The sequence below is a fragment of the Diplotaxodon limnothrissa genome, linkage group LG7 (assembly GCF_057381915.1).
Source record: "Diplotaxodon limnothrissa isolate DT_005_m linkage group LG7, D_limnothrissa_male_GT1.1, whole genome shotgun sequence".
NCBI classification, from domain to species: Eukaryota; Metazoa; Chordata; class Actinopteri; order Cichliformes; family Cichlidae; genus Diplotaxodon; species Diplotaxodon limnothrissa.
Genome location: NC_140602.1, coordinates 65207349 through 65228874, shown reverse-complemented (window position 1 = coordinate 65228874; position 21526 = coordinate 65207349). Strand labels below are relative to the sequence as shown.

The 21526-nt window shown below is 40.5% G+C and overlaps 1 protein-coding gene across 1 annotated transcript in view; it reads left to right on the top strand.

Annotated features, from left to right (window-relative positions):
* mical2b (microtubule associated monooxygenase, calponin and LIM domain containing 2b) overlaps window positions 1-20280 on the top strand; it is a 61969-nt gene extending 41689 nt beyond the window's left edge. Inside the window, exons 22-37 of the mRNA XM_085360134.1 lie at window positions 111-203; window positions 965-1151; window positions 1235-1308; window positions 2400-2487; window positions 7245-7397; window positions 8845-8898; window positions 11163-11284; window positions 11425-11649; window positions 11831-12006; window positions 12121-12488; window positions 13389-13462; window positions 13584-13673; window positions 17233-17326; window positions 17815-17923; window positions 17997-18070; window positions 18151-20280. Of these exons, the coding sequence (XP_085216260.1) occupies window positions 111-203; window positions 965-1151; window positions 1235-1308; window positions 2400-2487; window positions 7245-7397; window positions 8845-8898; window positions 11163-11284; window positions 11425-11649; window positions 11831-12006; window positions 12121-12488; window positions 13389-13462; window positions 13584-13673; window positions 17233-17326; window positions 17815-17923; window positions 17997-18070; window positions 18151-18371 (2202 nt within the window). The 3' untranslated portion in view covers window positions 18372-20280. The remainder of the gene's footprint in view (window positions 1-110; window positions 204-964; window positions 1152-1234; window positions 1309-2399; window positions 2488-7244; window positions 7398-8844; window positions 8899-11162; window positions 11285-11424; window positions 11650-11830; window positions 12007-12120; window positions 12489-13388; window positions 13463-13583; window positions 13674-17232; window positions 17327-17814; window positions 17924-17996; window positions 18071-18150) is intronic.
* Window positions 20281-21526: the final 1246 nt, after the last annotated feature.

The window sequence follows — 21526 nt, the reverse complement described above, 5'->3', positions numbered from 1 at the left end:
TGCCCTCTTGATAATTCCTGTCTGATTCCCAAACTTTCACCCTTTTTCCTTCTTTTTTCCCCTTCTCGTCTTTTTGTCCTCCCGTCCTCTTCACCTGTCATTAATGTTAGCGTACAGTTGGAAAGGTATCATCAGCCATAGATGCTAAAGCTCAGATACTGGCCATCCTCTATGAGACAGACCACAGGCCCAGTGCTCCACCGGTAAGATGCATGTGGCTTTAGCCCCGAGTCTTTTTTTGTCTGTGTTGCCGGGGTTCATTTAAAACTGCAGCTTGTATTCAATTTAACAGTATTTCATCACAGCAAACACAACTCCAGATACTAATATTCATGAACTGATGGGAAATGTGTACGCCATAATCATGGGTGTAAGATGCATTTTGGGTGATGTAGGCAGGATGTCCTCTCTGGTTCTGGTACAGGACTTAGAACCTTTATGACAACTAAACAAATAATAAAATGTTAAATTGGTGAAGTTCTCTTTAACAGCATCTTTCATAACTAACAAAAAATGACTGTACTTGCTTCCCTGCTTTGACACATACACAGGCCTGGAGCAGGTCTAAACGTCCATGAATCTTCTGCTCTTTTTACAGTCCTGTAATATCGCCTGAGAATAAGTATCCAGACTGTTCCTGTGAACTGGAAGTGGTTGTTTTATTTTTTATTCTTGTTATTGACTCTTGCACAAAATTATACTGTGTGTCCCTAAAAACTTTCATATACTGCTTCAGCAACTTTACAGCTATCAAGAGCAACACTTTCTGTGATTGTGACCAGCTTTGCAGCTTTGACAGTTTCTTTATGCTGCAATCTGGCTGTTTGCTCCTGATATGTGTGTTTTTGTTTGGGGGTTCTTTTTCTTCCCCTCCTCAGGTGTCTCTTGGAAGAAAACTGTCCTAAAAGCTTGCTTGAAAGAATCTTTCAAAAATCTAACCCTATGCTGGCCTTCTTCCTCTCAGTGTGTGGTGCGTAAGGACTTCCCTCCCGGGTTGGGCGGCAGCGACATCTGCCACTTCTGCTCCAAGCGGGTGTACGTGATGGAGAGACTCAGCGCCGAGGGCTACTTCTTCCACCGAGAGTGTTTCCGCTGCGACGCTTGCAACTGCACTCTCCGCCTGGGAGGACACACATTTGACTCACAGGAGGGTACGTTGCATTTGCTGGACTTGCCTTTAAAACCTGTAGGAGACGTCACTTCAAAATATTTTTTTTTTCTGCTTTCTGTACAGCTAAATTCTACTGCAAGCTGCATTATGCACAGCGCCTGTACAGCAATAACCCAGGAAGAGTTAGGAGGAGAATGGTAAGGAACCCAACACCCAACATTTACTTATTACAAAGTAAATGTTTATTACACAATGTAATATCCATATGTAATATCACTGTTCAGTTCTATTAGCTAGCTTTTAGAAAAGATCTTCTTTTATAGCACAAAGGAAATGTTTCATGTTAACCTCTTTTATAAGGAGCTTGGAAAGAAAAGCGTCTGGACTTCCAAGTTTCCTTGAAGAAGTTTCACCTCTCATCCGAGAAGTTCTAAGAGCAATGGAGAGTCCCACATTTTAAACTCTACGGGAGTGTCCCCAAGAGGGACATGGACCCCCTATTGATCCTCTACCTAATCACACGAGCCAAGGTGTGAAAACATGTGTGGGTCACAATCGGCCAAGGTTTCAGGTGAACCCATTGTGAAGCCTAGCCCCGCCCTATGATGTGATTTCCTGTGGTCAAATGGCCCAGGATGTGAGTTGGCGTTAAGGTGTCTGGGAAGGATCTCAAACCTGGATTATAGATGACAGACACTTGGTGTCGTAAGCCACCGCCTCTGTTCAAAGATGGTCATTCACGGTGGACATAGATGGCTTCTTTCACACTTTCCTCTAAAGAGGATGCTAATGTTCACATTTTGGACATTTGGATATTTTAGGTAGAGGATCAATAGGGGGTTCATGACCCTCCTGGGGACACTCCCATAGGGCTTGAGACTCTCCACCAATTACTCTTAGAACTGAAGAAGCTTCTTCAAGGAAACAAGGAAAAAGTCCAGACGCTTTTTAGAGTACGATGACCTGGATGACTGAGAACCTTCAGACGGTTTTCTTCACTGTTATTCATATGAACGAGTACCTATTATTATGGGATGGCATTCCACCCTGCTTAAAGGATACAATCAAACCTTCAGTGTGGGTATCTGTCCTCCATACTCTAATTCTGGATTACCCTATATTCAGCATGAAAAGAATAGCAGTGTTAGAGCATCGGTGTGAAACGGTAGTTTTAGTGGAGTAAACTTGTGTGGTTGTCTAAATCTTCTTGTTGAAAAGTTCCCTGTTGTTGTTTTAGAAGAGTGTGTTGCGTTTCTGAGTTCTTTCTCTGTGTGTTGTTTTTGTACAGGAACCCCAAAGTCGTGTCGCACCCTCGTCCATGGACGGCGGGAGCTACACCACCGCCACCACGGGCAGCACCCAGCTGCAACCCCCAGGTACCCTGGTTTCCTTGCTTAGGCGAGGCTTGAGCCTGCCGAGGCGTGCTAGCCGGGCTGTGTGTGTGTTGCCTCAACAGCTGTTGGGAAGTGTGTGTGAGTCTTTCTCAGCTGTGGGGTCGCACGTAAGGAGCTACTCGCATGACTATGTGTTGCTGTTTGAGCTGCTGAGCCTGGGCTGTCCTCTGCTCTACATGATGCATGAGGTGTTGGGACAGATCTACCAGGAGCCCCAGATGGCCCAGCAGCATCTCGTCGGCCACCAGCTCACTTAGGAGGGAGACTAACGGGGGGGGGGGTCATGGAGCCAGGTGGCCAGATAGGAGCCCAGATGGATTTCTTTTTCTTTTGCATTTCCCAAAAAAGCGTCAAATGTGCAATGCTTTCCATCATTTCATTTCATTTTAGTCTTGTGTTTTTGAAGCCATCAGTAATTTATGAAGCAGGACGCCATGTTGAGCGCTCTACCCGGGTTCTTTTGGTACATGCTTGTTGACCATCAGGCTCTCCTGGTGTTGTAACCTTCTCTGACTCACATGGGTTTGTTCCAGGCAGATTTTTACCCACTGGGCTGTCACAGAAATGTCCAACCCAGACCGCAAGACACTCTAAACAAGAATCTGATTAGTTAATATATCGTCAGTATTATAGTAATTGCACTAGAGTGACCTGGAACACGCTCTCTGCTTCAATCTTTTTAAGCCATCGGGACTGAGTGTTGGTTTTTCTCAGTGGACTAAACCAGTAATTGTGGTGTCTGCACTCTGCCTGCTGCCCCGTAACGCTGCAACACCAGAGTGTGCAATAGTAATACCAAACTTTTCTTCTTTCTTTTTTTTTTTTATTTTTTATTTTTTTTATAATAAATACATTTTTCAGGAAGTGCTTTTCATTTTTGTATATCTTTTTTTCTTTTCTTTTTTTAATCTCAAAGTATTTCACTTTGTGTATTTTCTTAAAGGTAATTCACCGATGTCCCTTTATTTATTCAGGATTCATTATTTATTGTATTGTTTTCTGTTAAAAATCATTTTAAAAATATGGATGGAATTCAAATTATTTAAAAAAAAATGTAATCATTTACGTTTCTCTCTTTGGGTGACGATTCATCTAATTTTTTACTTCTGTTTTCTAATTGTCACGAGAGCACCCACTCTGTGTTGGGGTTTTTTGCAGTATTTTCTTGCATTGGGTTATAAAATTAACTCAAAAGCACATTATTGCTTTTTCTTAAAAAATAAAACAAGAACAAAAAAAGACTCTTTATATAATGATCATTTCAGACTGTTTTTTTTTTTTTTTTTTTTTTTTTTTGTTTTTGTTTGTTTTTTTTCTTTCGGCCTCCCTGTTGGCCAAAGTCATTGAATCCAAACCTACTGAAGTTCTTGACTCAGTGAAAATGTTCACTTTGTTTTTAGCTTTGCAACAATATAGCGCTTTTATTTTGTGAAATGTGAGCCTTATTTGTTATATTCTGTTTTGTTAATGATACCTAAGGTGTATTCAGTGCTTAATATCGTAACGTGAGAATTTCAGTGCTGATTGTACCATTTCCTGTAATTCTCACTATATTGTGCATTTTTTCCATCTTTCCATTCATTCTCCTTTATCTTATCTGTCTCCTTTTTTCTCCCCCTCCCAAATTCATTTCCTCTGTCTCATTCACTTCATTTTGTTCAGTCCGTTCAAGTTTCCAATGCTGCACCCTCTGATTGGCTGAGTCCTGTGAAGGTGACGATTGGCTGGCTTTGGCCATAAGAGCTTGTCTGCTTTCGTAGCTCTGTACTGTCTCTGTGTAACCCAGAGTAACCAGCATGAACCACACGTATCGCATGCTATAGTTGATAAAGGTGTTACGTGCAGCTTTGTGGTATGTTAAATACTATATTAAATATTATGCAATGAACAGTATCATGCAAACAACTCGCCAAGAATACTTACATGAAAGGATGAAGCTGCCATTATCTTCAGTTCTTTGGTATCTAAACTGTGCATCAAACTGAAATTAGCTTTTCTTTTTAGCCATGCTAGCGGTTTGGCCCGTGCATAGACTGTATATAAAAGATGGAGCTTGCAAAGTGAAACAAATGTGAAATGGTAATAAACCAGTATTAATTCGAATGACCAGCAGGGGGTCAATCTTCTAGTTGCAAAAACATGTCCAGCTGTATAGAAATATGGAAAATAGTCCTCCGTTGATCGATCCCTTCGTAAATACTTTCCTGATACATTTCTTTTTTTTGGTCATTGTCACCAGTTTCAAGTCTCACTAAAGACGTTTGATCATCTTGCATATTTTAGTGTCCAGAACTAGCAGGCTGTGCAGTGCCACCCTCTGCTTGTGAACTCTGGTTTTAAAAAGGTGCTAAAAATGTTCAGTTTGAGGCTTTACAAAATGCTTTCATCATTTATATACAGTCTATGGATCTAGGGATGGCGCTATTGGTTTGACGTCAGCTGACCAACAACATTTGTAGGGATTCTCTTCACAGAGCCTACAGATGAAATAAGCTAACTTAATGTAGCCTTCTATTGACCAATATAAATATAAGAGTTAAACCAGTGGTGGATTTTTGTGTCCGATGTTTGGTCCCCATTAAATGTGCTGGGCCATTGTTCAACTTTCTACCACTGTACTTCACAAATGAGGCAGAAATTGAACTGAAACATGGCGATTGACTCTCTGCTCAGCCGTGGTGCTACATGTGCTGCACAAAGTGTTGAGAGAAATTTCAAACGGTGCAGAGAGAGCAGATCACTGTGTGATGATACCAAAGCTCATATGATAATGCAACACAACAGACACCAGTACTGGTGGAGCTTCAGGATTAATGGCTGATATTGGCCGACTGTATCAGTTTGACACAGGCTCCTACCTGCTCTTTGAAGTATTTAAACTTTGGATACATAGAAATATCTAATTTAACCTTTTTATTTTTTAGTGGTTTAATTGGATTTGTTCACCTAAGGGAAGGGACATATAAAGGTTAATGTTGCAGGTCCACTATTTTTAAAAACCTTGGATTAAACTTCATAATCTTATGGTTAACGGATGCATATGTAGCACCTTTTTTTAGCCAGTTTGCGCAGGCTAACCCTCGTAATGCTCATGTTGTGCTCTGCTTGTCCCTCACTCCTCTAACACCAAGCACCGACGTGAATGCCCCTGGATTGATTTGTTCTCTAACACAGCAGCAGCCTCCCTTCTTCTTAGGCCCGTTCGACGGTAACACGTGTCCACATGTCTGTGGTCTGTCTGTGGTTCCCTCTGTTTCAGAAGGAAGCCTCCCCCCCTCAGAGCCCCTCTCCAGGTCCCTCTCATGTACCTCCTAGTCTTTGCTCAGGAGTGAAGCAGCCCAGTAGCAGCTTTTTGGTTTTTTTTGCACACTGCCACAGACCTTCTTGTGGCTACTGTCTGTGTTACGCAGTTATGTTATCTCAACGCAGCCTTCCAGCCTTATTTTTTCCACATTGAGAATTCCTGTAAAAATGCTAATTTATGATATTTATAAGCTGTAAATATATTTCAAAATAAATCAGTTTGATTGCATAAATTACTCGCGTCATCATTTGTTGTTACAGTTGAACAGGGGTTGTCTCATAATTGAGCAGTTAAATTAAAAACAAACAACTTCTTTTATAGGAAATCTTTTTTCTTTTATGCTAACATCACCCACACAAATCATGTTCACGATCACAGCTTTTGTTAACCATTAACTTGAGCTTTTTGAGAAGGTGACAAAAAATGCTGGCTATTAATAACAATAATAACTGTAAAGGCAAACAAGGAAGAACAAGGTTCATGCAAAAGCTTGCATATAATTGGAAAAAGCTCAAGACCTAAACAGAATTGAAGTGAATCTTCTGTTAGCTTTCTCATGGGTTCTGCTAGCGGGTCTTCTCTGTCCTTTCCTTCAAATTTGACATCTCTGAATCCTAGCTTTAAAGGTTTTTTTTGTTTTTTGTTTTTTAAATTATTATTATTATTGTTTCACTTTCACTTGATCCCAAACCTTTCAAGTAAATTTTTTTGAGCCAAACCAAAAATGGATAACTGGTGCCATCAGTGTTAAAAATAAGAAAAATACCTAGGGGCCCATTTATACCTGTGGTTATACCGACATCTTTTCATTTCTTTGCTGTTACCAAGTGGAATCCCCTTCTGTACAATGTTGACTTCGTTACTCTGTGAGTACTCATGAATATGTGACTGTGTATTTTATCTATGCCTGTATGGAAATGAAGATTTTCTGTGAAGTTGCAGTTCAGTCAGACCACTCACCTTTACCTTTTACTTCTTACAGCAGCACTGTGTAGTTAGTCGTTCAAGCTTCGAGCTCAACAGTCCATGTAGATATTTTGCATGTAGAAATTGGGGAGAGATGGGAAAATGCAGCTTAAACAAACCAGTCGTGTGCGCGTGAAGCAGCACATTTCTGGTTGTCTGACTGAACTCGTCTCACTCTGTGTGTTTAAACAGCTTCTGTGTCCCTAAGAAGCCAAAATATGCTTCAGATTAAATTCTTGAATTTAAGAATAGTTCTGTTTAATTTTGCAATGCTTAATTAGCGCCTAGCATCTTTACTTTGAGATGCAGGACTAGTAGTTCAGTTCTTGTAACTGTCAACTTTTTTGTGCTGAAGTTCTTAAGTCTGTTCTTAAGATCACAGGCAAAACGCGCTGTTTAATAACATTGCACCGCTGATTAGTTTAACACGAACTTGAATGTAATGGCTGCATACCGTTGTTACTTGCAGACGAGGCCTCCAGTTCACTCTCTGAACCGCTTGATAAAAAAGTTCCCGACGATGTGGATGTGGCAGTGGAAGCTCACGATGCTTCCTGTTTAGTAAAATCCAAAACGCAAGATACCGCCGCAGCAAAAGGTCAAAGCCAGGACTCTTCCAAAGGTCAGTGCGATTTTCTTTTTTTTGAAGAAATGAGGATGGTAGGCTGGAGGAAAAACAACGATTTCCAGTTGCTCGGATGGCTTTTTAAATCCCCAAAGTTTATGTTTGTTGTTTCATTCATAGCATGATATTCCCTGAGGGAGAATCTCAAACTGGCTGAACTCTAACTCGTGACTTTACTTTGTTTGTGTTGGAGACCCTCCTCCGGTTATGTGTGGGAGACAGGGGTGTGACTGATTTTATAGTTTTTGTCCCACACCACTGTAACAGTCTGTCCACATCAGGGGTGGAAAAGTACAGACATACTGTGAGTAGAAGTGTGTTGAAAAATACTCCAGTAAAAGTTAAAGCACTGGTTCAACTTTGTTGCTCAAGTAAAAGTGAAAAAGGACACAGGAACTGGACTTTCTGCTTTTTTAATATAATACAATATAATATTATTACGTGAGTGCAGACACTCTTTGTGGATTTACACAACTGAATTCAACCAGATGTAAGCAGATGTTTCAGTTCTGTTCCATTTTATTGTCTTTACACCAGACGTTAAGTTGTTATAACGACTGAGTTCAGTGAATGAATCCAAGCATCATCAACTTAAATGTAAATGAATCTGTGCTACACTTGATGTAACCCAACACTCTGACCTTACCAGTCCAACACAGGGCTTTACTGCGAACTCACCACAGTCCTGCAAACTAAGCTGTTTACCTGCACAAAACTTCCCAGAACTTTCATGCGACGTTTGAATAACATAACGTTGGTGTGCTTAGTTTGTTTCGCAGGACATTTCACAATATGAAAAAACATAATTTATCAAAACTCATCATATACAGATCCAACACGTGATTAAAAAGGATGACATTGTGTGCAATCTTTAAATGTGCAGCTCATCAAGTGTCACTGAGCAATCTGATATCACTCAAATCCATTTATTACCACTTCTAATGGATATTTTTCCACCTGTTTAAGAAGCTCTTTGTTAAAATAAAGAAAGGAAGCAAAATGTGTTTCCTTTACAGCAAACCAAAGGCTTGCAGGAATGCATGAAAAAGCCCTTCCCAGCTTTTTAGAAGCACGTTGCTAGCTTCAAATTTAAAATATCACATATTTTACAAATGGTATGTCATATATTACCTTTGTGCTATTTTCTGTGAAATACGCCTTTAAATTAGTTTCACATTATTGCATTCTGTTTGGATTTACATTTCACACCATATTCCAACTTTTTCAAAAATGTCGCACATTATTATTAAAATGTTCTTTTTCTTACCTGGTGAGATGAGCTTTTTCATGTGACCCACACCTGATCTGTTCCACACCAAATTCTTACCTGACAGCATTCCCTACATTCACTTAATCAGCCTTCATTTCATTTTTTCTGTGTTTAATTCATTTCTGCTTAATGTTAACCTTTGCAACTTATAGAAATTCTTCCCTTGTTTTGCAGATCACTGTAACCCCAAACACAAACACAACAGATGGAAGCGGAAGATTCGAGCAAGTGAGTAGCTCAGATTTTCACTCCGGTCTTGCCTCTGCCATCATCATCAATCTTCCTGTTGTTGTCGTCATCGTTTCAATGAGAACCGAAAACTTGTTTCTTGTCTGACAGCTATTAATAGTTTGGTTGTGAGACTTTACTTAGTTGTTTTTACAGTGCAGGCTGTTACTGATAAAACATTTCACTCTACAATATCTGTGCACAAATAACGTGATGTGACAAACCAGATGTCAGTGGGGAAAGTGCCCAATTACAGTTACTGTAGGCTTGTGGTTTTTATGTAGTTGATAAACTGTCATCCAATGTATTCAACACTAGAGGTCACTGTTTCCCAACTTTGTAGTGTTCTGGGCTGTTTGTTGTTTTCTGCAGAGTGATTTGATTCCTGTGACGTGATGGACAGACAGTATTCCTCCTCCTAACTGCAGCCATGACTGACAAATCCTCAGAAAACAAAGTTTTCCTTCTTTATGTGTCAGGTTGATAATTTTGTTTTGTGGTTATGGCTGCTTACAGTTCATACATATATTTTTAGCATTATTCAATCTGCCACCTGTTTCAAGGTGGTTTGGCTCACACTGCTTTTGAAGACTACACACCTACACTTGTACTCATTAATCTGTCGTTAGTTAGCGAACCCTAAGATACAGGTTTCTAAAAATAACTTGCAGCAGGTATTTTCATTTGTCACATTTACGAAAAGGTCTTAACAGAAACAAGGGGCTTACTTTGTGTTAAATCTCTTAAATCAATCTTTCAATTGAATTGTGATATCTTAGCATACTTTTGTCAGACACTGGACTTTTAAAATTTAAAACTAACTGGTTTGAAATGATTTACTGACTGGCTGTGAGTTGGACAAAGCTAAATATTACTCTATTCCATTCAATTCAATTTTAATAATATATAGCACCAAATCACAACAGCAGTCATCTAAGGTGCTTTATATTGTAAGGTAAAGACCACAACAATCAGATGACCCCCTATGAGCAAGCCCTTGGCGACAGTGGGGGGAAAAAAACCTCTCTTTTAACAGGAAGAAACCTCTGGCAGAACCAGGCTCAGGGAGGGACGGCCATCTGGCACAACCGGTTGTGGCTGAGCGAGGGAGGCAAGATAAAAGACACTGTGGAAGAGAGCCAGAGATTAATAATAACTAATGATTAAATGTAGAGTGGCATGTAAACACATAGGGAGTGAAGAAGAAACACTCAGTGCATCATGGAAGTCCCCCAGCAGCCCATAACTAAGGGAGGATTCAGAGTCACCTGGTCCAGCTCTGACTATATGCTTTATCAAAAAAGAAAGATTAAAGGCTAATCTTACAAGTAGAGAGGGTGTTTGTCTCCCCAATCCAAACTGGGAGCTGGTTTCACAGAAGAGGGGCCTGAAAGCTGAAGGTTCTGCCTCCCATTCTACTTTTAAAAATTTAGGAACCGCAAGTAAGCCAACAGTCTTATCACCCCAATAGAGCAGTCTGAGAGCAAAGTGCTCTATTGGGGTGATATGAGGTCTTTAAGATAAGTTGGGGTCTGATTATTCAAGATCTTTTCCAAGGATTGTCATTAGAAAAGATACTGAACCCCAAACTGCCCCTCGTGTGCCCTTCAGTGTGTGAGCGACTAGGATTAAAGCGTTGTGTAAATGCAGGTCAATTTATCATATTGTACTGACTGCACAGATTGAAAGAAAATTGCGCTTTGAACCAAGTTTTTGCTGCATGACTGAAGTGGTACCAGCCACTCTTTAAGAGGTGTGCTGTATTAAGTGCACAGTGGAAATCTTTGCAGTGGAATCCCATAGGATGCACATATGTTTGCATACATTTCAGATAAGAAAGCCAAAACATCAGCCATTTTGGATTAGCACACTACCTCGGATCTGCTTATTGTGGATGCTAACAGTGGCTTTATTTCAGAGCTGCCACCTGGTGCACTTCTTCCCTTTAATTCTGGATATTGTAAAGTTGGTGTTAAAATTCATACAACTTGCATTAAGCTGTAAGAACCCTGTTGAATTGTGTCAGTCACTTCAGTGGCATCATTCACATTTTAAAGATGTAAGAAGTAATGTGAAGCTGAAGTTTTGATGTCTGATGTGTTTCACATTTTCCATTTGCATGCTGAACCTAAAAGAAAAAAGACAGTGTTTCGTGCCTGTATTATATTCAGGTAAATTAATAGTTGCTGGGTAACAGAAAAATGGTTGCAGTATTTGCATATTTTTTTGTTGTAAAGTGTTCCCTGTTGTGTCTCTTTATGTAGCCTTCCCTCTGCTTTTCATCAAGCGCTATCCCAAAAGCTCACAGCTGGACAAAGACGGACCTGATACCGTCCCTGAAGCCGACTCTGACTATGAGGAGATCACTTCAGCAGAAAAACAACCTGTATGTTATGACTAATTTACATTCACTGGATACAGAACGGTCTTGTTTTTAAGGAATATAACTAAGAGCAAGGGTGTCTGTGTAATTCATTGACGTTGCACAGTGTGAACAAAAAAGACTATTTTCTGCTCTTCTTTCAGCACTCGGACAGCAGTTCCAAAACCTCAGTGGATACCCTGAATCCTCCAGAGGTAAATGAGACGAGTGAGGAGCGCTCGGCCGTCTGCAGAACATCTACGCCAAGGAAACGCTTGGCCTTGTCCTTTTCTGCCAAAGAGAAGTTTCTGAACTGGGACGTGGAGGTCAACCCAGAGGGAACTCCCGTTAGCACAACCACCGAAAACGCACCACAACATAAGGACCAGGTGGAGATTTGATCTGTTTATTAACCTGAGAGAAGATGAGCCTGGATATGAAAGATAGTTTTCTCATCTTTTCCTTCTATGCTATGTAGAATGGCTCACGGACAGTGATGTGAGAGATATAAGAGGAATTAATCCTACATTATATTGAATACATTTATCCTCTCCTCTCATGTTTTATCAGGTACAGGCAGAGGCACAACTAGATGAGCCTCGGAGAAACTCGATCCAGAGCGGGGAGGCTTCCCCGAGCCAAACTTCAGCTTCATCCCCCTCAGCCTTCCAGGCTATAGCCAACGCCTTCAGGAGGACATTTAGCGGGACCAATCAACTCAGCAGCTCCAACACTGCAGTCATAATGTATAAAATACTTGGCTCATAGTTTGCTGTTATATAAACCAAGCTGTCTTCTCTACTGCTCTCTATGGGCTTCAAATCAGATTAAATTCTGATACTTTTCCTCTGCTTTAACAGGAGACCTAAACACGACGGTCCCCGCAAACGGCGACCCATGTCCGAGGGAGCGTTTAGCTTTAGCTCACGCTTCAGTGCCATAGCGCCAGAGTCATCCCGAGAGGACCAGGCCAGCATGCGTGAAGCTCATTGGGCAGATCCATGGGGGGCGGGGCAGGACCTGCCTTCCCTGTTGCAGCAGGTGTCCTTAAAGGGCCGTAAAGACTCTGGAGAGGTGTTCGCTGATGACATTGGCCCATTTGCACGCAAAAGGGTCAACTTGTTCTCTTCCTTGAGGCTGAGGAAGAGGGAATTGTCTGGGAGTGAAGGGAAAGACCAGGAGGTTCAAAAGGAAATCACAAACATCCTCTCTAACCTCAGAAACAAAGGTTAGTGTAGGGACTCCGAAGCTTGTTTGTAACAGTGCTTTAAATCCTCTGGATTTTTTGCCTTTAGCTTGATCCAATTTACAAGTTCCGCACTTTAACTCAGGTCAGTGGGCAGCTGCAACTGCAATAATGTCTGATGATCAGAGAAGTGAACTAAACAAAACCCTCCAGACAGAATCAAAGGACCTTGTTTTACTAAACGTGTGTTTTTGAGGTTTAAAGGGGATCTATTCTCCTCATTTTTAGGTCTCTGATTTCTCTACTGGGTGTAATAAAAGTAGTTTTGCATGATTTGCACACCCTAGCCCTTAGTGTAGCCCATCTGGTCATCCACTGTGTGAAACAAGCCTTTAGCACCTTTTCCTTTAATACCACCCTCCATTTAGGCTAGCTTTCTTGTAATTGGCTGCCCCTCATAGACAGAAGGCTCAAACAGCGGGCGGGTGGGGTTTACTGCCCACACTCAGAGCTGTGTGCCTGAGATGACCACGTTAAGCTCCTCTGCTCTGTGTTGTACAGCTCCAGCAATAGAGAAAGCCATCTGAAATTGAGGGTTTAGAGCAATCTCAAGCCTCCTTATTTAAAAGTCTTGCCATGTTTAATTTCAGTATCCACTGCTGAAAAGAAGGAAGAGGTTTTTGGCCCCCTTTATTGCTTATTTGCTTCATGCTTGTGTGGTTTCCATACTTTTTGGAGCCAATTTTTTGTGTTTTGGAGTGCAGGCTTCTGAACACCTAGAAGAATTTTTCATCCATGGGATTATCATAGTAAAATTTCATGCTGACTTTTAAAGTTTATCTGTATAATCCAAAAAGGCTCTTTTTTTTCCTCTTGCAAATCTAAAATGCTAAGAGTTTCTAATTATCCTCACTTTTTAACTTTTCACTCTTACATATCCAGCATCCAGTCAGCAGAATTTGGAGGAGCCCTCCTCAAGTGATGATGAAAATGAAAACCTGGTATCCAGTCAGAAGGTTTGTACATTCCTGTTGAGTGAGACACGGCACATTCCAGTTATTCCCGCGTGTACTGGGTTTGTTTTTTGGTTTTTTCCATGTGTACATTTTGTGAAATGTTCCACGCTTCCTGTCCCAGCTGCATTCAGAGAAACTGAGGAGGAAGCAGGAAAAGACAGTGGCCCAACAGGCTAAACGAGAACAGCTAAAGAGGCTTCACAGAGCTCAGGTATCGTAATTTCCTTTTAAATTCAGTCTGTGGTTAATAGAGAGATTTGTGCTGGAAAGCTGTGCATTGGTCTGACCTGACAAAAATGTAAAAACCCCTGACTGAAGAGCTTTTTGCTACCAGTCATAGTTATACATTTTACATTTACCTGATGCTTTTACAGTACAAAGGTTTGCTGCTCGCTCAAAAAGATCCACGATGTTTTTATCTGAGAGTATGCCCACACTGATGACACTGAATATCTAGCAGTTATGACTTTAACAGAGAGGTGTTATTATGTTTCAACTTTCTGCTGTAGTCAAAAGTTAATTTATGTCTATGAGCACATTTATATCTTTAGTGCTGTGCAAAAATGTTGAGCCACCCCTCGTTTCTTATTAATTTTATAATAAGTAGGTGCATTGATTTTATTTAAACATATGAAAACATACAAAGAAATATAAAGTCTAAAACGGATTCTGTGCAGTTCTTTTGAGCTTGATAATCAATATTTGGTATGACTGCCTGTATCATCAAAAACAGTCTTAAATCTCTTTGGCAGCTTTTTCTATAGTCTTCATTGTATAGTCCCAGTCCCAATTTCTGTCCAGAGGATTCAGACCTCACCGTTAGAACTGCTTGAATAGTTCAGTTCATTTTTATTTCAAACGTGTACATTCACCATCATTTCGTGATATCATTCCATTCTTTTGTTTGAAAAGGAGTAAACAGAAGTATACACTTATTAGTCCCTACCCCCACAAATTTTTCATCTCATTCATTTAGTTTTCTTTTAGTCTTAAATCAAACAAACAATGAAACAAAAGGAAAAACAAAACACAAATCATCACAATATAGTTTCTTTCATATAATAAAAGACAGAATATGTAAATTAGCAGATTCACAATAAACCAAAACATCACTTCAGTTACTGTCCTGGGTCAACCCCGTTTTCTTTATTCTTATATATGTTTAAAATTATTTTTTTATATTTTATTTTAAACTGGTTTATGTTGTTACTTTCTTCACTATTGAGATAGACATACTTTTTAAAGTTGTTCTAGCACTTTGTATTTTTAAATTCCATTTCCTCCCCCCTCGTCTTTCTATAAACAATTTACGCATTTCTTTTGGAAGCATTTTGTTTCTTGCTTTATATATTATTTGTGCTGTTTTAAACTTCACCAAGTCCTGAAATTCTATGGCTTGCATTTTGATAAAGAGTGCATTTGTATGGTCCCTGTACCCTGCATTATTTATTAATCTAATGACTCTTTTCTGCGTTATGGTTATTGGTTGTGTATTACTTTTGTATGTGTTTTCCCCAGACCTCTACACAATAGCTCATATATGGTAGTAGTAAAGCACAGTATAATATGTGCAGTGCTTTCTGATCCAAGATTTGCTTTGTTTTCCCCAGGACGGCAATACCCCGTGCCAGTTTCCCCCTAACATAAGTAATATGTTAGGTTCTGATAGTGTTGAGATCCGGGCTGTGGGGAGGCCCATCCATGACTCGTGGTGTTCTGTTGTATGTTCTTCTGTCCCAACATGCTTTGACTGCTTTGCCAGTGTGTTTGGGACCATTGTCATGCTGAAACCCAAAGCTGTTGCTAATCAGATGTTTTCCGATGGCATTGCACGGTGGATCAAAATTTGATGGCACTTTTCTGCATTCACAATCCAATCAGTTGTGACAAAATCCCCATCAATCCAACCATGAGAAGAAATAATTAGAGCTCGCATTCAACCAGTTTTCAGGTGGTTGGGTGTGGTATTTATTAGGATTTTCTCATTTCACATATGACACCAGCTGGTTCTTGGCCATAAAGAATGAAAAGGAATAAAACAGGGCAGGCTATGGAAAAATGCTTTGACTAGTAACAAATGGAGCCACTCTAAAGGAATTTAATAATGATGCTATTTGAGTATTTATATATAGCCCACCATATATAGAGCCCACCATCACCTCCGTCATCAAGAAAGCCCAGCAGAGGATGTACTTCCTGAGGCAGCTGAAGAAATTCAACCTGCCAACACGGACGATGATGCAATTCTACACTGCAATCATCGAGTCCATCCTCACCTCCTCCATCACCGTGTGGTACGCTGGAGCCACTATCAGTGACAAACAGAGACTGCAGCGTGTTGTGCGCTCTGCTGAGAAGGTGATTGGCTGCAGACTCCCATCTCTGCAGGACCTGTACACCTCCAGGACACTGCGGCGGGCAGCCCGGATCTCAGCTGACCCTTCTCACCCTGGACACAGTCTGTTTGACCTGCTCCCCTCAGGCAGGAGGCTCCGGTCCATTCGCACCAGAACCTCTCGCCACAAGAACAGTTTCTTCCCCTCTGCTGTTGGACACATGAACAATAACCACATGACTGTCCCCGCCACTAACACATGACCCTACGCTGTGTCACTGCATCATTTCATGTTTGGCACTGATCACCACCTGCACTCATGTATATATCTTTCTACGTAGCACTCGTAATTCTTATTCTCATGTATATATCTCATGTATATCTCATGCACATATCTTTCTTTCTACATAGCACTTTAATTCTTATTGTTTGCACTGAAGCACCGCAGCAATTTCCTAATGTTGTAAACCTCAACATCTGGCAATAAACCCATTCTGATTCTGATTCTGATATGCATCTGATTATATAAAAGGACTCAGGCATGAACAAATTGGGGAAAAAAAATCAATATAACATATGTTAATAAGGTAGTGGGCCACCATGTGACACCAGACGTCAATGTTTGCTGGCAGTGATTCTTCACGTCTCCTGAGCTCTACCACACGGATGCGCTTTTCTAGAAAAGCGCTACATAAATGCAATCCATTATTATTATTATTATTATTATTATTATTATTATTATTATTATTATTATTATTATAGTGGGGAAGACTGCTGTCTAACACGTCCCCCCAAACATCATTTCCATTCTCCATCAAACCTTTCAGGGAGTCTGTTTGCCCTATGGATGAGGGCATCATCACCCGGGAAAAGGCTACTCCCACCGTGACGGAAATGTTTCATCAAAGGATAAAAATGACCAGCTTAATGTTTATTTGCAGTGACCTTTCACAAACAGAAGCACTCCTCACTGTAAGAGTCGGTGCTTCAGGTTTTTCCTTCAGTTTGTTATCCTTGTTTATTTCCCAAAGAATGTCACAATATTCCTTTCCCTGCAGACGGTCCCTGCTGATATCAGTCTCTGAGATTTCTTCGAAAACCCCATTACAAGGATGGCAAATGGAACATTGTTTGTAGTGCTCACAGAATTGAAAAATTGCATTAAAAAAAAAAAAAAAAAGAAGAACGGCAGTGTTTTCTATAAAAGAAATGGGGCCTTTAAACTTGTTCATTACAAGTTCTCAGAATTACCCAGAATAACAAGGACACTTCAGAGAAAGAAGGGCTAATTTTATTTGTGAACACCACAAATCAATTTAGATCCTTTGTATGGAGGGGAAAGCAGAAATTTCAAAGAACGATTTCTCCGTTGATTAATCTCCTTTGATCACATCTAACTACATGTGTCATACGGCGACGTTGTTGCGTTGCACAGGTGATCCAGAGACAGTTGGAGGAAGTCGGAGAAAAGCAGAGGGACCTGGAGGAGAGAGGAGTGGCCATAGAAAAGATCATAAGAGGAGAAACAGGTACATTCAGACCAGTGCCTTACAAACCTGTGAGTCTCAGCATTGCGTAGCTGCTTTTATTTGACAGAAGTCTGTACCATAACACCTTGATTCACTCTACTCTACAGCTCAATGGAATTCCACAGTGAAAGCTTCATTCTTTTTTTTTCCTTCTCGTTCTGTTTAATTGCACTGCCCATACTTCAGACCATTTAGAGAAAAGCACTGCCTTGTAATCCTGGTCTGGTTAAAAGCCTCTACATACGGTTAATGGCTGTGCTCACAATAGACACTAGGGACTTTATTGTTGCTTCATCTTTCTACAATACAAGCTTCTGTTTGTGTTCCTGTGAATAGTATATGACCCTGTGACATGATGTGTATGTCATTGAAGTTCTTGCAGTGGTTTTTAAATAATTGATATAAATTCTGAAATGTCTTTCTTCTTTTTTGATCCCTATCAAACCTCTTTTTTCCTCCCTACATCGTTCCCTCTTTCCCTTTTACAGAATCTCCTCAGACGGACGACAGTGACGAGGCCCAGCTCTATCAGTCCTGGTTTAAGCTCGTCCTAGAGAAGAACAGATTGGCACGCTATGAGTCTGAACTCATGATCTTGTAAGCGAATGCATTATGAAAGCAATTCCCTTTTCTCACATGTAGAGGTCTCACTATTTTCTCCTGTGTTCAGCGCTCAGGAGCTGGAGCTGGAGGACACACAGAGTCGGCTGCAGCAGGATCTGCGACGCAAAATGGCAGTAGAGGGTACGGCCTTGAGCACACAGCGCTGCAGTCTGATATAATATAGCTTGCTCTTATTTCTGTCTTCCTCCTACTCTTTTTAGATACAAAGAAGAGTGCCTCAGAGCTGCAGGAGGAACAGGTGATCCTCGCAGAGATCATGAGAACAGTGGAGAAACGAGACATGTTGGTCTCTATTCTGGAGGAGCAGAGGCTCAAGGAGAGGGCTGAGGACAGGGACCTCGAGAGCCTTGTGCTCTCCAAGGGCTATGAGTTCCACTGGGCCCGCATGGATGATAGCTGGGGCCAAGAGAAGCAGGAGTGATGGCTGAAAACCGAGGATCTCACTCTGAAGAGGACAGATTAGAAGGAAAACAGGTTCCCACAATAGTTTGCTTTTGGCTTTTTTTTGCAAAGCTACAAGTCTGAAAAATGTTGAAGGAATCTTGAAACACTGACGAAGATTGTAAGACTTGATCGTGTTAGAAAGAAATTGACCCTTAGATAATGGCTTCCCGTATAGCCACGAGGGTTAATAACTTTTCTGCCAACTTTTCTCAACACTCAGAAGTGTGACTGCAATGTCCCATGCTGATACTGACCTGAAACTTGATGTATGATATGCTTAACCACCTCTGATAATGTGAGCCACTGCCTTGAATGCCTGCACTCATCACAAACCAAACTGCCTTATTTGTGGCTGCTAGCCATAAGAGTGGACTTGTTGCGACAGATTGGTTATTACTGTAACACTGTATCTTCACTGGATAGCACATGGAAGGAGTCAAAAGTTTTTCTGGAGACTCTTGCACAGCGTGAGTTGTTATAAAACCAGAAAAATGCTTTAAGTATTTCACTATGAGTCACTTTATGTGACTGTAAACTCTTGTGCATATTTTAAATTTATTCACTTTTCTTTGGATCAAATAAAATATATTTATGTATGCTCAGGCACTAATTAACACCAGAGAAATGGAATCTGCCATGGAGCTGCTGCACAGACTGAAACCACAGATATCTAGGGGAGCCGTTCCATTCCTATTTGTCTCATTGTACAGTTGGCTGGAGCTCAGCTAAAAAAGCAGCAAACAGCAGTAGCAAGACAGTCCACAGTGAATGGTAAAAGCATAGACTGTATATAAAAATGGATGGGCCGCTTACTCCTCGTGTTGAATTCTCAAAATCAGCATTTTGGTACCACTGTGTAAATTTTTGGAACCAAAATGATCGTGATCTTGTTTGGAGTGGGAATTCATTAGCCTAATATTGTCAGACTTGAAGCTAATTAGTGCTAAGTAACAGACAAATACAACGGTTGAATTTCACTCACCAAAACTAAAGCACCAACTTCTTGGACAGACTACACCACCCTGTAAGCAAGGCACCGACAGCACAAACACTGTGGAGGTCCAGTTCCGAGACTTAAACTAAAGAAGGTAAAGCCCAGCAAACACAGATGGGCGGCAGCTTCCTGTGTTGGGACACCTGGCAATGCAAGCAGCTGCAACCTTCTCTAGTATTAAATTAAAGAAACTTCTATGAAGACCAAAACAGGAGGCTGTAACCGGATATTTTTGTTTAGTTTTTTTATTGCTGTAAAAATGTACATTTTAACATGGGATTCACTTTCTGTGTGTTTAAGAATCAAATGGTTATCGTGGTTGAGGAAGACGACTGGTATCAGAAAACTGCTGCTAGAAACGGCTGCTGTTGCTCGCTTCATCTGTGAAATTCAAATGTCAGTGCTGGAATGTTGTTTGTTGTCCCCAAGTGTTACACAGAGGTAATTTATTACAATTTGAAATCAGGACTATTCTAAAAATTTACTCACTTCTTGATCCCCTTTATCACAAGCATAAAGAAAATGTCAAGAGGAAAAATCTTCACTCCACAAAATTTAATTTTTGGTCTAAAGTTTCACTCATTCTGGACTATCTTTGAACCGCCGTGTAGGAAAACTGGAAGTCCACAGAGTGGGAGTTCTCATGTACTTTTGTTGAAACTTGCAGATATCTCTGGCCTTGCTCCAGTAAGGCATACCACTAGCTGTGACATCCTGAAAGCAGCGTGCCCAAAGTGGATTCATCATTTTGTTAACTACTGTGAATCTGTCTGCAATTCACTGTAAAGGGCTGTGAGTCAAAATGCCATCAAATTGTCATCTCATGAAAAGATGAATGTGTTTACATGAGTTTTAATGCTGATGCAAACTGCCATACTATTCTCTCGGTCCTCGGGCGTTAAATGTTATTTTGTTTATAATACAAATGAATGCAAATTAAATATCTGTAAGTTTGGTTTTCTTTAGCAAAAAACTTTCATGTTTTATTTTAATGCTGCTTTGAGTGTTTTTAAATGAAATTATCTTAAATAAAAATGAATTTTTGGATTTTTGGTACTGTTTTATTCTGTCTTCCTCTGTTGATTATAAAAGCAACCTATTTCTTACTGCTTAACAACATAAAGACATATAAACAGTCTTAAAAAGCTGTTGGGCCTCAGTTTTCTTTGGCATTGATGCTACAACTTTCTGGAATGCTGTTGTGGTTTTACAGACACATGACCACTAACCACATGATGTTAACTTGTCTGCCATTTTGAACATGTGACGATGTAGGATCAAGTGATTAAGGCCCCAGCCACACAGGCTTAGAGACTGGTCCCCAACCGGTCATGAGGGAAAAATTAGTATTCCCCTACCTGTTGTGAGTGGTTGCTGGAGCTTGATGGCAGTTGCTGGGAAAATAATTGCTAAAGCCCCAGTCACAGAGGCTTACAGACCCTCTGGCAGCCACTTGATATTATTAACAAAACATACTTGTGATTGGTGTGGGTGCTAGCATATTGCTGTGGTTGTGCTTTAAATGGAAATGTTCTACAAACACTGGCCGGCTACTCTCCAAGCTGTAGTGAAACTATAAAAAAGTGCAACACAAACAGTCTTGGAACACACTGGTTGCACTGCTGAGACCCAACTTTTACTTTCAAGGTCAACCACGTCCCCTCAATTGAAGTTTTCTTGTTAGCATTTAGTAAAAACTATGAGCAACGGTGGTTTTTGGTGCAGCAACCTCCAGGAACCACTGTCAGCCAGTAAGAGACTACACAGGAACCAGTGGTTGTACCCCATCCAGTATAGCGGACAACTCTTAAAGAAAGTGGACTTGACATCGCTAAGAAACTTTAATTGGAGGCTTGAACAAAAGAATAAAGTGAGTGGAATAAAAAGATTTTTAAAAAATAATTAATCAGACAAAAAGAGTTTAGAAAAAGGTCCTTATGGGGGGTGGGGGAGGGGGTCATATTTCAGGAGGGGCTGGTAACACCCCATGTCCACCCCTCTAGGTATGGCCCTGTTTGTTTATTATTGGGTAACTTTGAGAAGCTAGAAAAAACCCAAGTAAAAATTAAAGGGCTTTAATTATAACGAGGTCACTTTTAGGGTCCTTTGCATCTATTTCTGTTGCCTCCTATTTTCAC